This window comes from Catharus ustulatus, chromosome 22, assembly GCF_009819885.2.
Source record: "Catharus ustulatus isolate bCatUst1 chromosome 22, bCatUst1.pri.v2, whole genome shotgun sequence".
Taxonomy (NCBI): Eukaryota; Metazoa; Chordata; class Aves; order Passeriformes; family Turdidae; genus Catharus; species Catharus ustulatus.
The window spans coordinates 1,312,928-1,326,400 of record NC_046242.1 but is presented as its reverse complement, the minus strand read 5'-3'; the positions used below and the strand labels follow the sequence as shown (position 1 = coordinate 1,326,400).

At 44.1% G+C, this 13,473-nt stretch overlaps 1 protein-coding gene across 5 annotated transcripts in view; it reads right to left on the bottom strand.

Moving 5' to 3' along the window:
* Positions 1 to 13,473, bottom strand: part of SYNRG (synergin gamma) — a 34,797-nt gene that overhangs the window by 20,384 nt on the left and 940 nt on the right. For 2 of the 5 annotated variants that reach the window (XM_033078364.1, XM_033078365.1), the window contains exons 2-12: positions 10,984 to 11,024; positions 9,537 to 9,655; positions 8,054 to 8,184; positions 7,682 to 7,787; positions 7,309 to 7,420; positions 5,888 to 6,178; positions 4,955 to 5,182; positions 3,458 to 3,535; positions 2,551 to 2,747; positions 1,429 to 1,692; positions 303 to 430 (exon numbers count right to left, since the gene is read on the bottom strand). In XM_033078364.1, the coding sequence (XP_032934255.1) occupies positions 303 to 430; positions 1,429 to 1,692; positions 2,551 to 2,747; positions 3,458 to 3,535; positions 4,955 to 5,182; positions 5,888 to 6,178; positions 7,309 to 7,420; positions 7,682 to 7,787; positions 8,054 to 8,184; positions 9,537 to 9,655; positions 10,984 to 11,024 (1,695 nt within the window). The remainder of the gene's footprint in view (positions 1 to 302; positions 431 to 1,428; positions 1,693 to 2,550; positions 2,748 to 3,457; positions 3,536 to 4,954; positions 5,183 to 5,887; positions 6,179 to 7,308; positions 7,421 to 7,681; positions 7,788 to 8,053; positions 8,185 to 9,536; positions 9,656 to 10,983; positions 11,025 to 13,473) is intronic. The other 3 variants (XM_033078367.1, XM_033078370.1, XM_033078366.1) reach the window with 2 other exon arrangements.

Genomic DNA, 13,473 nt, shown 5'->3' with positions numbered 1-13,473 from the left:
CTCTACCCAGAAAATGTGTCTGTCTACAATCAGACACCTGGGAGGTGCATAAAGAGCAAAGAAGGCTGAAATTTTCCAGTCTTTGTAGCCCTTGAAAGGTTGATTGTAACCTATCAAAGGGAGGGAACATGTTTATTTATTTTGTTATACAAAACCTGCCTGATCAGGAGTTACAGCTTGTCTCCCAAAGGAAAAGCCAGGATTGCTGGAGTCTGAATGAGGCTTCATTTGGGATTTATAGTCAGGTATCAAAAGCTTAGGCAGTGGCCAGAGAAATGACAGAAACAGCAAGGACCTGGTACCTGCTCCGGTGCTGGGAGCTGGCTGCTTTGGCTGCCTCCCCCTGGAAATCAGTGAAGGAATCATCCAGGGAGCCAGACTTGGAGGCATCCTGGAACTCCTGGAAGTCATCATCTTCTGGTTTTACTACCTGAGGTAAAACAACACATGAATTGCTATGCTGTTGGCTCCTCAAATTGTCATACAGCATGAAAGCAGCTTGGAGCAGTGTGGTTAAGGGGGGGAAAAAAGAAGGAAAAGAATCAACACCAGAATCATCAGCATTTCCACTTTGTTTGCACCTCACTCTACTCAAACACACACAGGATTATAGGGAGCAAGAATGAACAACAGAGGAACTCTACTCCTCCCACAATAAATGTTATTGATCATAGCCATGGCATCTTTTAATACAGGACAAATATTAATAATTTAAATCAATGAATAATTTAAACTTAATAGCACTGCAAAAACTGTTTTCTAAAGGATGAACCATGTCTGCAAACAGCAGAATTTATCCCCCACAAGATTTACCTTTCTAAACTGAAGGTTTTCAGTGTTCTCAGCTGCTGAAACTTCTATTTTACCAGCTATTAGAGTCTGTTGGGCAGTTTAACCTGAAATTCCATTTTATGTGCATTACAAAATCCTAACTACAACTAAAATCCTCTTTGTAATACAGAACACTTTGGTACCTCTTCTAATGCCACCAGAAAGAACTGAAGAAAAAAATAGAAGTACGCCCTTAGTGGCACTTCACATTTTCAGACGTCACAGGCTGGATTTCAGCTCTGCTTTTTTTGCCATTTACTTAAAACCTGTTGTCACCATGTCACCTGGAAGTGCCAGGCTGATTTCCCTTGCAAGGAAGGGAGTTTTGCAGGCAGATTTAAAGCCTGTCATTTTGGAAGTGCCAGGCTGATTTCCCCTCCAGGAAAGGAGTTTTGCAGGCAGATTTAAAACCTGTCAGTTTGGAAGTGCCAGGCTGATTTTGGGGGTTTTGCAGGCAGATTTAAAACCTGTCAGTTTGGAAGTGCCAGGCTGATTTTGGGGGTTTTGCAGGCAGATTTAAAACCTGTTGTCACCATGTCAGTTTGGAAGAGCCAGGCTGATTTTTTGGGGGGTTTTGCAGGCAGGGACTGAGCTCACCTGGCCGGGAGGGAAGGAGGGCAGGAAGGCTCCCGAAGGCTGTGCTGCAGCTGGAGCTGGGGCAGGGGCAGGGGCAGGGCCAGGGATGCTCATGGCCATCACGGATGTCCCCAGGGGCAGCCCCACGGAGGCAGGAGGAGCCGCGGGCAGCAGCGGGGGCTGGCTCACCCCGGCGGGCAGCGGCACCGGGAAGCCGGACAGGGTGGGGACGGGCGCGGCTGGGAACTGGTTCAGCACGTCCGGGCTCACGGCAGGGATCCCTCTCTGCGGAGGGAACACAGTTACACGTGCAGTGCTCAGCAAAGGCTCTCAGCTCCAGTTTGCAGCTTGTGGTACCCAAGCCAACAAGTGGTGAAGGTCCCAGTAAACCTCCCACATCCAAAGGTGCCATCCAGGCCCATGGAAGGGAATTCTGTCCAACACAGAATTACTGAGGTAGGAAAAGGCCTCCCCTGAGTCCAACCTCTGACCCACGCTGTCACCCAGCCCAGAGCACTGAGTGTCCAGCTGTTCCTTGGACATCTCTAGGGATGGGGACTCCAAACCCCCTCCCAGTGCTTGATAACCCTTCCCATGGATAAATTCTTCCTCATGCTCCAGCTGAAACTCCCCTGGCACAGCTTGAAGCCATGTATTTATTCTTGTCCTGTCACTTGTTGCATTTGATATTAAAAACGTGTTTTGTAACTCTATCTAAGAACTTCAGTTGATGCTACAGAAAATAATTGAAACGTGAGTGATGCAGTTGATAAAATTATAAGCCACTGAAGTTCCAAGGGCAGTTTCTCCTCTGCTCTTCAAGAGGAGCAGCATTTCTGAGAGGTGTGCACCCCCAGGCACGGTGCTGACACCCACCCAGCCCAGGTGACAGGCATACCTGAGTGACAGCTATCATGGCCAGCACACAGTACAGGTGACAGGCATACCTGAGTGACAGCTGTCATGGCCAGCACACAGTACAGGTGACAGGCATACCTGAGTGACAGCTATCATGGCCAGCACACAGTACAGGTGAGGGGCATACCTGAGTGACAGCTATCATGGCCAGCACACAGGACAGGTGACAGGCATACCTGAGTGACAGCTATCATGGCCAGCACACAGGACAGGTGACAGGCATACCTGAGTGACAGCTATCATGGCCAGCACGCAGTACAGCTCCTCCTTGGTCAGCTTCCCGGGCGTGGTGCGGTTGGCCAAGGCCCAGATCTGCCCCAGGGTCTCCCTGGGCAGGCCTGAGGACATCAGGATGGGGTAGAGCTTGGCTGTGTCAATCCCAGCAGGAGTCAAAGTGGTTTCTAGGATTTTCTTATACAGCTCTGTTTTGAGGGAGGCAGTGTTAGACAGTGACAACTGCTCTTCTCAAATATTATTGCTTTTTTATCCTGTCTCAAACTCAACACGATACCAAGTCAGGAGCACTCAGTGTAAGGCAAGGCAAGAGGATTCTGGCACTGTGTTGTATCATCATGTTTCATCTAAATGTGTTATTGGATGGTCTTTACAGACAAGTTTAACTCAAGCAGAGAAATATTTTATATAAAATACACTTAGTGCTGCATTTCAAACCACGTTTCTTTAATTAAATTGCAGAATAACCCATATAAAAAGATAGTTCTGTGAGACTTATGTATTTAAACCTCAGCGTAATCAATATTTACTACAGCAATTCATTTTCTATTCACTGTGTTATTTACACATAGAAGACAAATAGCCTTCAGAAATGAGCCTGCCTAATTACAAGACATGCCAAAAACCAGAATAGCCATGAAAGCAGCATTATCAGCAGTGCATCCTCTGCTGGGATAAGCTGCTGCCATAAATGTTTAATCTAGAATTTGTTAACATGCTCAAATGAAACCCCTATTTCTTCAAATGCATGTAAGACACCATAAATATGTAACACAGCAAAGATCCAGGATTCCTCTGATGAGGGAATGAGGCTTTGATCAATAAGTGGCCACACAAAGCACAGGTACATTCACACCTTGCACTGCCCACCTGGCCAAATGCCCTCTGGTTGTTTTACCTGGGACCAAGCTGTCGTTGTAAATCCAGGGAGGCAGAATTTGCTGGATGGGGTCCTGGGGAGGGAACACTCCAACTCCTAAAGGCATTCCATTCAGCAAAAAAACAGTTGTGTTAGGATACAGAGAACAATGATCTTAAGAGACACAGCTGGTCAGCATCATTCAGCATTTCAGGCAAAGATTTCAGATAGGAATCACTGTGCTCAGAGGAAAAACAGATACTGCAGGAATATGAAATAATAACTAGAGTGATTTGGCAGTAATAATTATAGTTATATATGTAATGGAATAAGGAGCCTCCCTCTGAATGTCCAGATGTCCAGAACCTCAACTCTCACTGTCTTCAATTTTCACAGCAGTTCTGTGTCATAACAAATTCAGCTTCCCATCAGCTCCCTGCAATTAGGGCTGTTTGTGGAATAAAGAAATCCATAGCTACCACAAACCCCCCAGTGTTCCCCCAGAACCTCCTCCCCTGGGAAATCCACAAAGAGCCCATGACAGCCTCAGCAGGATCCACAAACCTGCACCCCTGCTCCCAGTGCTCAGCTCCAGGGGACACCACAGCCACTTTCACCACCATGGGCTTCCACAACATCATCTGCCACACCTCCCTCCCTGAAAATCGGTTATTTCCTTCTCCACTGTGTGCACTCCTCCTCTCAGTCTCCCTCAGCAGATTTTATGCTCATCTTGGATGAGCTCTGACCAAAATCAGCATCATTTCAGGTTTCATTGTCTTTCCAGCACCCTTGCATCTCCTCAGCTTCCACATGGATTCCCTCCTGACTGCAGTCTCATTTCTGATCATTCCACAACTCCAACTCCAACAGCACATTCTAATATGAGCAATTCCTTCCATTTCACCAACCAAGGAAAATAAATTTGTGACTTTTTCAGATCTCATTATTCTTCAGTTTTAACCCCCACTTCCATACTCAGTCAAGAGTTTTAACAAAATCCAAACTGGAACAAAACCTTGTTTTAAGTTTTCCTCCAGACCATCTTTTGAATATTGACCCTAAAGCACAGGCAGTTTTAGACACAATGTGTATGAGCAGCAAATGCTTGAGAAACAAGTATTAACTAGCTAACAGTTTTCACCTGGCAAGACTTTATCCCCTCAAGGTTAAAAGATTAAAACCCACCATGACATTGGCCATCTTTAGTGGTAAGTTTCCCTAAACAGTTTTTAAAAAATATCTTTAGACAGCACAACTTCTTTTTCCCCAAGACAGGATAGAATATTTTAAAAAAGCAAACCTGATTAAACAAACATGTTAAAGGTGATTACAACAATAAACTCACATGGAGAAAGTTCAGAGCAAAATCATGGCAGTTACACTTTGAGCAAGGAGCAGGAGGCACTGACATATTATTCAAGCAGGCATTCAGAGCAAAATTATGCAGGGTTGGCCTTGGAATTAGTGAACAGAGCGTTAGCACCAAGCAGCATCTCATTAGATTGAAATTCTGTCAAACGTTTCATTGCTCACCACACTCTTCAACTGCTCTGTTTTGTTCTGAAGCCTTGTGCACCTCTGCAGCAGCACTGGGACCACTTTCATGTCCACCTACACCACCCCAGTCACTGCTGGTGGGACTGGGATGGGCTTGGCTTGCAGCTGAGGCTTTGTGCCCAACTTCGGACGTTTTAAGTTTGGTTTGCTCTTGTTCAGATTCATCTGAGCCATGAGCTAAAGCTTTCTCCTCCAAGGAAGAGCCTGAATAAACAGCAGGAGGAATTATTTATACTTTGTTATGAACTGCCCAGACTGCACCTCCACACTTTTCAAAGGAAAAGTACTTTTGGTAGCACTGATGAGTTTGAGATGATCAGCCCCAGCTCAGACCAACCCTCTCTGGACACTTTCAGAGCTTGGTTCTGCCCTTTACTTACCACAAACACAACAACTCCAACAGGCAAAAAACAAGAAAGAGGAGGAAGACACAAAACTCTTTCCTGTTTTAGGATTATTGTTCATCCAGGCATCAGGAGCAGAGGTGCCCAGTATCTACTTATATCTCCAAAATTCAATGTTCATCTCACCAACATCCCTTCAGCCTCCAAGGGAGGGAGCACACCAGTGCTCCCCAGCAGCACAATCATTATTTCATATACTACATCTCAACTGTGTCTTTTTCTACCACTCAGACTCAGGATGATGCTAAAACACAAGATTTAATTCACCTAAGATCATGTGTATATTCAGCAGTATTTGGATCCACACATGACTTGTTTTTACAGGTAGTTCTAAGGGAAGGGAGAAGGGGACTGAAATCATCTTTTCCCATGGATCAGCAGATTTCTGCTTAATTGCCTAAATTATTTTTTCCAGACAGACAGAAAAAAAAAAACCCCAACAAATTAAGTAAAGACTCTGTGTAGCTCAGAGGGTGACATGCAAAAGAAGATAGTTTAGAATTACCTGTTTTATGGGTATTGGATGGAGATGCAGAGGTAGGAAAATAAGGAACCTGCCCAGTTGTACCATGCAGGGTGGATAACACTGGAGCCTGGGCTGGAGGGACAGGGTGGAGCACAGCCCTCTCTGAAAGCAGCTGCCCAGCCTCAGTGGCAGGATGGAAAGGCTGAGAGGTGGATTGAGGCACCAGTTTGGGGGTCTCAACAGGCCCTTGCATAAAGTCACTAAATTCTTCATCATCGAGAAAAGCAGAGTGGGAAACAGATACAGCACAATGGGATGGTGTGGGATGATCTGCAAATGGAATGAACACACAAGGCAGAGTGATGAGGAACAAGGGTCATGGGTGGGGATGTGGGAAAAGGGGCAAACACTGGGAATGCACAGCAAATGGGAGGAGGAGCAGCGTGGAGGGCGTGTGGTGGCAGATGGGAAGGGTGTCACGGTCAGCATAGCAAACAAAAGGTGAAATGAGCAGCCACTTCCAACCACACACCTCCTCTCCCAGGTTCCTGGGATGCAAACACTCAAATTTGGTTCTTAACACTGGCTCTGAAAGTATTTCTGTCTTTCAAGCAGACAGGGTCAAAACAAATCCAGAGGTACTGTTTCAAACTGGACATAACAGGGTGTGCCAGGGGGACACCCCTCAAAGGGGTGTTTCATCCACAGAAACTCAGCAATGTATCATAAGATACAAAAGAAATGTCTGCTCATGTAGAAATTTTCTGCTTGATCCCCTCCAGTGTCACCCATTTTAACAGAACTGGTGAAGAACAGGCAGATCTACAGTCAAAGGGAAGTTGGCAGAGACCACCTGTAACTGCAAACTTACCGAGGAGTGAATCCAGCAGAGACACAAATTTTATACAGGAAAAAGCTCACCTAGATAAGCTTTGTTTCAGTCTAGACACTAAAAAAAATCTACACTGCAGACCATAAGAAATCTTAAGTGGCAATTGTTGCCAGTGTAATTACTGAGAACACAGAGGCTTGGTTTGACCATGCTCTACAACACATCAGCCAGCTGTGACACTCCACTCAAGTCTTTCTATGTGGTTTTGATCATTCTTAGCACTTGAATAGCACTTCTCATCTTCAAAAGCACTCTGCAAAACATTAATTAATTCTGACTAGAAAAGAGCAAATGCTTTATCAATTTCCTTGATGTTTCACATTTAGCACAGCACATGAGGTTTTCTGGTAAAGAACTGGAGTCTTTTAATAAAGGCTGGTATCTAATATTTCACCCTCAAATCCTGACCAAGCAAACAATTGCCAGAATGACATTTGATTTTATAAAACTGTTAATCCACTCATTTTGTACCACCAAATAAAAATACTTGCTGGAATTAGTTCCCCCTGCTGAGGATTTCAAACACTGGAGTTTTATTTTCAGTAGGAAAACAAGGAAAATTACAAACCTGGCTTTTTTGGGTGTGTTGCTGGTGTTGGGTGCATTTTAGCATCTCTAGAAAAGCCATCTAAGTTCCCTTTAATGGCTTCCAAAGCATCATCTCTGCTTTTTTCACCTGTCTGAAACAGCACAGAAAACATTTTGAAAAATTCCCAGAACAGCTGAGTTTTCCTCCAATACCCACACTTCCCCAGCACCAGAATTAGCAATGCCTGCTGCTGCAGAGTGTAAAGGACTGACTCTTCCAGAGGTTTCTCAAGCCATAATCTGGCATCTCATGCAATTCCTCACTGATTTGCTTGTTGAAAGAGACCCTCCCATTAAAAGCTATTAAAAAAAAATCCTGAAAAAAGGAACACCTCACTCATTATCAGCCATACCTTGGGTTTCACACTGCTCAGGAGTCTCAGCTTTTGTTTCTGCTCTTCAAACTGCCGCCGTTTTCTTTCCTCTTCTAAGAACTTCTGCTGGTGCTCAAACCTCTTCCTGTAGAGAAATTATTTTAAAATATATACATATCTATAAATAATTTTTATGACATTTTTCACAGTAGGTTTGTGCTTGATTTCTCTATTTCTGCTGCCTCAAATTTAGATGGTTTGGTGCACACACTCCTGCTTTTCAGACCTGGACAAGCACTACAAACTTCAGAGGCAATGGAATATCCATCAATACTCCCCAGCCCTAACAATGCTGCTCCAGAGAAAGCACATCTCCCCCTTCCAGTGAAGAGCCAGTGAAGATTCACTTACTGCTGCTCCTCTGCAAATTGCTTCTGCATGTCAGGGCTGTACTGGGGGGCGGCCGGGCGCATTCCCAGGAACGAGGCCTGGCCCATGTAGGGCATTCCAGCTGCTGGCATGGGCCCCAGAGCCATGCCACCCTGCAACAAACACACACACAGCTCCAGGGCACTGCCTTCCCAAGCAAAATAAATTATAGTTTTATCCCCCTGTAGAAAAAGGCAAAGCACTGTCAGTGCTGATGGAACGGAGCCCATGAAATCTGGTGGTGCCTCAGTAGATGGCACTGTTCCTCTCCACAAGGATTCACTCCTCACAGTTTGGGAAAATGGTCAAAACCCAGCCCAGCACTCTTCCTCTCCACAAGGATTCACTCCTCACAGTTTGGGAAAATGGTCAGAACCCAGCCCAGCACTCTTCCTCTCCACAAGGATTCACACTCCTCACAACTGGGGGAAATGGTCAAAACCCAGCCCAGCACTCTTCCTCTGCACAAGGATTCACTCCTCACAGTTTGGGAAAATGGTCAGAACCCAGCCCAGCACTCTTCCTCTGCACAAGGATTCACTCCTCACAGTTTGGGGAAATGGTCAGAACCCAGCCCAGCACTCTTCCTCTGCACAAGGATTCACTCCTCACAGTTTGGGGAAATGGTCAGAACCCAGCCCTTCAAATCCAGCCTGCCCCAAGAGCAGGAAGGCACAGCCATCCTACACTGCTTGGGATTTTTGGTTCCTGTTCTAAGGGATTTCATAATACTTTTGTATTCCCTCCTAAAAACCACAGATGCTGGAAAACGTGGTCTAGGCATTTCCCAGACATACCCAGGGAACCAACAATATCTGACAAAAGTCAAGAAGAACCTTATCTGAATAAACTGGATCAGAAGCATTTGCTGAGAAAAATATTTTAGGACATTTAGAGCAGCAAAGCTGCCTAATATAGAAGGAGCCAGAAAATAATTTACTTTTCTTACCATTCATTTTGCATTTGGTCTCAGAACACGTAGGAAGAGAACAAAAGTTGTTTATTATTTTTAGACTAGCTCTCATAAAAACATCTTCCCACTATAAATTTTGCCAAAATAACATAATAAATTCCAGGTGGGGGAGGGAAGGGAGTGTAAGGAGATGGCAAAACACAATAAATTCAATTTGTGACACAGCAATTTGGTTAGAAAGTCATGCAAAAACATTAAATTTCAGCAAAGTGCAAATTTGTACATAAGCACTAAATAGAAAACAATAGATTAAAAGAGAGACAACATAATATTAGCTGCTCATATTTCATTCTTATTCCTCAATTAGCAACAGCAGCACTAAAGACAAAGTTACTTTAAGGAAAAAGAAAAATGATAGTGATATCTTGGAGCATCCTGGGACAGTGGAAGGTGTCCCTGCCCATGGCAGGGTGGACCTGGGTGATCTTTAATGTCCTTTTCAACCCACACCAGCCTGGGGTTCTGCTCAGCCCACATTTCACTGGCACACACCTGCATGGCCATGGGTCCAGGAGGCATCTGAGAGCCATAATTCATCCCCATCATCCCTGGCATGTTGGCCTGCATGACAGGAACCATTGGGAATCCTTGCTGCTGCATTGGAATCATCCCTGCAATGAAACATTAAAGCTAAGTGCCCAGTTCATGTTAAAAGGGTTTTTTTTCCCTTTCCTAACCCTGCCTCCCCCATTTAATTGTTTACTACTTTTTTGTTTACTAAACCAGCGAAGGAAAGTAAAAAATCTGAGCTGTGCTGGATTGTTTAAAAATAAAAATAATAAAATTTGCAACACTGCAGGCAGCCACAGGATTTCCTTAATTTAGACACTGGTCAGTCTACAGGGAAAAATGTTACAGGGTTTTTCAGTAACTAAGCTGATGAATTCTCCCACCATCCTAAAGATTCTCTGTGGGTTTCTTCCCACATGATTTTTTTGGAAGGGTCATTTCCAATTAAAAAGATTTAATTAACCAGAGTGACTGGTGCTAGTAATTCCCATTTCTCTTGAAACCAGCAGCTTCTGAAAATAAATCTTGGGAAATAAAGTCAACCTTTCACAAAGCTACTTCACACTCTGACCTGGCTGGATAACTTGTCTGTAGGTTAATTAGCACACTTTAGGTTAATTAGCCCAGTACATGTGTTAGAATGGTAACAACACTCATCAGTAAAAGCTAAACTTGCACAAAATTGGACAGATCAAGCTGGAATGTATTAATTCACTGAATAAAGCAAGTGTGTTATGTTTCAGTAATTTCCTGTCTCACATTTTGCTGTCTTGGGAGACAAACACTAACATGCACTTGTTACCAGCACACCATGAGATAATTATGCAAAAAACACTCCAGGAGGCCATGACACAGGCAGGAATAATCCATGAATCAGTGCCTGAGATTTTAATAAAAAAACTCTCCATTTTCCCTGTAAGTTCTCTGCATATTTTCCCCTAATTAAACAACCAGCAGTGCATCAGGAATGAGGACAAAGGCAATTTAAGGCTGAGGCTCTCCTATTGTATTAATACTTTCCACACAGGTTGTGACTCTTGTCCCAGGGTCTTGATGTGCTTTGTAAATATTTACCAGGTCTTGCAACACCCACACATTATGGGTATACACAGCTGGGAGATGAAGCAGAGAGAGGTGAAATACCACACTCAAAATAACAGCAGAATCTAAAAGGCAATTTCAGGTTAAAAAGGGAGATGTAGTTTTCCTGGACCTTTAATCCAGATTCTGGTGACACTGCTTCAACAACACACAGGAGGTTTTCCTAAGAGAGGGGTGAGGGTCATTGGAGCAGATCTGAATTCAAGGGCAAACACCAGCTATGGAGCACAATTAATAATCACACCTCTGAACATCACTGCAGACCTGGTTTAGGTCTAATTTATCCAAATAAAGAACTTTGAGCTCAAAATCTGAAGGTGATACCTACCTTGAGGGGGGCCCAAACCACCTGCAACAGGAAACATGAAGCTGCAGGAGGAAAACAAAAGTGTGTGAAATTCTGTCACTTTAGTGCAAATATCCATAGCTGAAAACCCAGCTCAGTTTCCATGTCAGCACCATCACCAGGAGCCTCCCACCTTCTGCACCTGCAGGTCCCACAGAACCCAACCCCACACCAGGAATAAATGTCATCCCTCAGCAGGACCCCCCAGCAGATCTGGAAACACAGATCTGATCCTCCCAGCAGCCCTGACACAGCTTTGACTCATCCACATCACCCACAAGAGACTCTGGGCACCCACACAGCCTGGGAACAGGTCAGTTTGTTGTGTAGGCTAAGCACAGGATGAATAAACATCTCCTCTTGCAAGTATCTGACTCAGCAGGACCATTAACTGCACCAGAGAACACTTCTCAGCTGCTTAGGAATGGCTCTTCTGAAGAAAAATAAACTATCCACAAAACACCATCACCGTTTTTGCCCCTTTTAGAAACATTAAGTATCACAAAATAATGGAGTTTCTATTTTCTCAGTTTGTTTTACAACAAAAAAAGCACCTTGGAGAAAACATTCATTGACATACCAAGGGTCAAGTGCACCTGGAGGAAGAACCATTAAAATTTCAACTGAAATCCTAATGGAAATTGCTAGCCCTCGCTCTCAAACAGCTGCCAAACAGCAAAAAAGGACCTAGTTTAAAATTCTCATTTGCAAGCAACTTGCAGAAACCCACGTCAGCAGCAATCTCCCAAACAAGAACCTCACTCAGTGTCCCAGGCAGTTATTACATCAAAGTGCTGTGGAAGAGAAGCACACTTATAGATATTCAATGTTCAATTCCAAGGCTGGATGTAAAAGAAACTGTCTAGGAGCACAAGAGAAAATGCCATCAGAAATGGCTGCAGGAAGTCCTGAAAGCCAACCTGGCTTATAAATATAAAAGAGCTGTGTAATATGAGCACGGAGATAAAATAAGGAATTTAAATTATGCATTTATCCAGGAGCAAATGGCACCTCCCCTCTGTACAGGCAGCAGGTCACACGGTCACCAAGACAACCCATCTGCTCTCCACTGCATCCTCCAGCCAGGATCTTCATCACCCTGAAGCTTCTCCTTCAGCCATGACCAGAGTGCTGATTTCTCCTTCCACAGGGGTGCAGTTTTGCCATCCTCCATCCCCACCATTCAGGGTTCTCCCTCTGCAGACTCACACACCTCAGCCCCAAACCTGTGCAGGGCCTGGTTCTCACCTCACCAAGATCTGTTTAACTCCATTCAGTCATTTTAATCTCTCCTTGGCATACAATATCAACAAACAGATTTACTTCACTTACTTGACTTACTCCAGTCAGAATGATGAAATAGCAAATACAATTTCTGAACATCTCCTAAGCATACAGAAGTGTTCTAAGCTTCATGCTTCCCTTCTTGTTGGGGAACCTGATCAACAAGAATTCTCCAAACCAGCAAATGCAATGTAAACTGAACAAGCTTCAGGAGGTACCACTGCTTGTTGGAAGCAAGTAAAGGCCAAACTATTAAATATTTATCCCTTTCTACAGAGCTCCTGGTTTATTTATAAGTCTCTGCTGACAAAAAAAAATAAATAAAAAGAAACAATCAGCAAGAAACCCCTCAGCTAATTAGAGGGCACTGGAAGAGCAAAGCAAAGCTGGCAGCACAGCCCCAAGTGTGGATCCACCATGGATTCACTCCAGGATTCAGTGTGCAACTGGTGTGGCCAGCACCAGCCACACTGGCACGGCCTCAAACCATCCCACCAACGGGGATTTATTACTGAGCTGCTCTTTTGGAGATGCAAAAATGCCCTGAGCAGTCAGTGTACTTGGGGTATGCTGTACAAATGCAATAAAGAGAAGGGAACAAAGTGATCACCCTACAACAGACCTCTTAAAGCAGTGCTATAAATCTGTAAATTCCTACTAAATGAGTGTTTTAAATATGGAGCTTAAAAAAAAAACAACATCAAGAAGCCCCAAACCAGCCAAGCAACAGCTTCAGCCAAAATGCAGGAGCGTGGGGAGAAGCAACTCCTTTTCTGAATTAAAACTTCACTACAACAGCTCCAAACCACACAGAAGATTTTCCCATCCACAAGTGGATTTTTAAACCCCTTAATTCCCAAGCAGTACAACTCTATCGATGCAACAGACTGTCAGAGTATTTTTGAATGGAGAAATGCACAAAAATTGAAGTGAAATCAGGCAAAGAACCCACACAGACACAGAACTCTTCTTCTACCTCCAGACGTTGTCCTCAAAGAAACCAAAATACTATCCATGAGAAACAGTGATTTGTAAATCCTTTTATTTTTCAGAATCTTTATTTCACTGACAACACTCCCAATAACCCTGACAAAACCATGAGTTTTGGATATCCAAGACAACTCAATGAACTTAATTGTCAAACGCAAAATTTCCTCAGCCTCCCTAGAAGTAGGACAAGAGATAAAC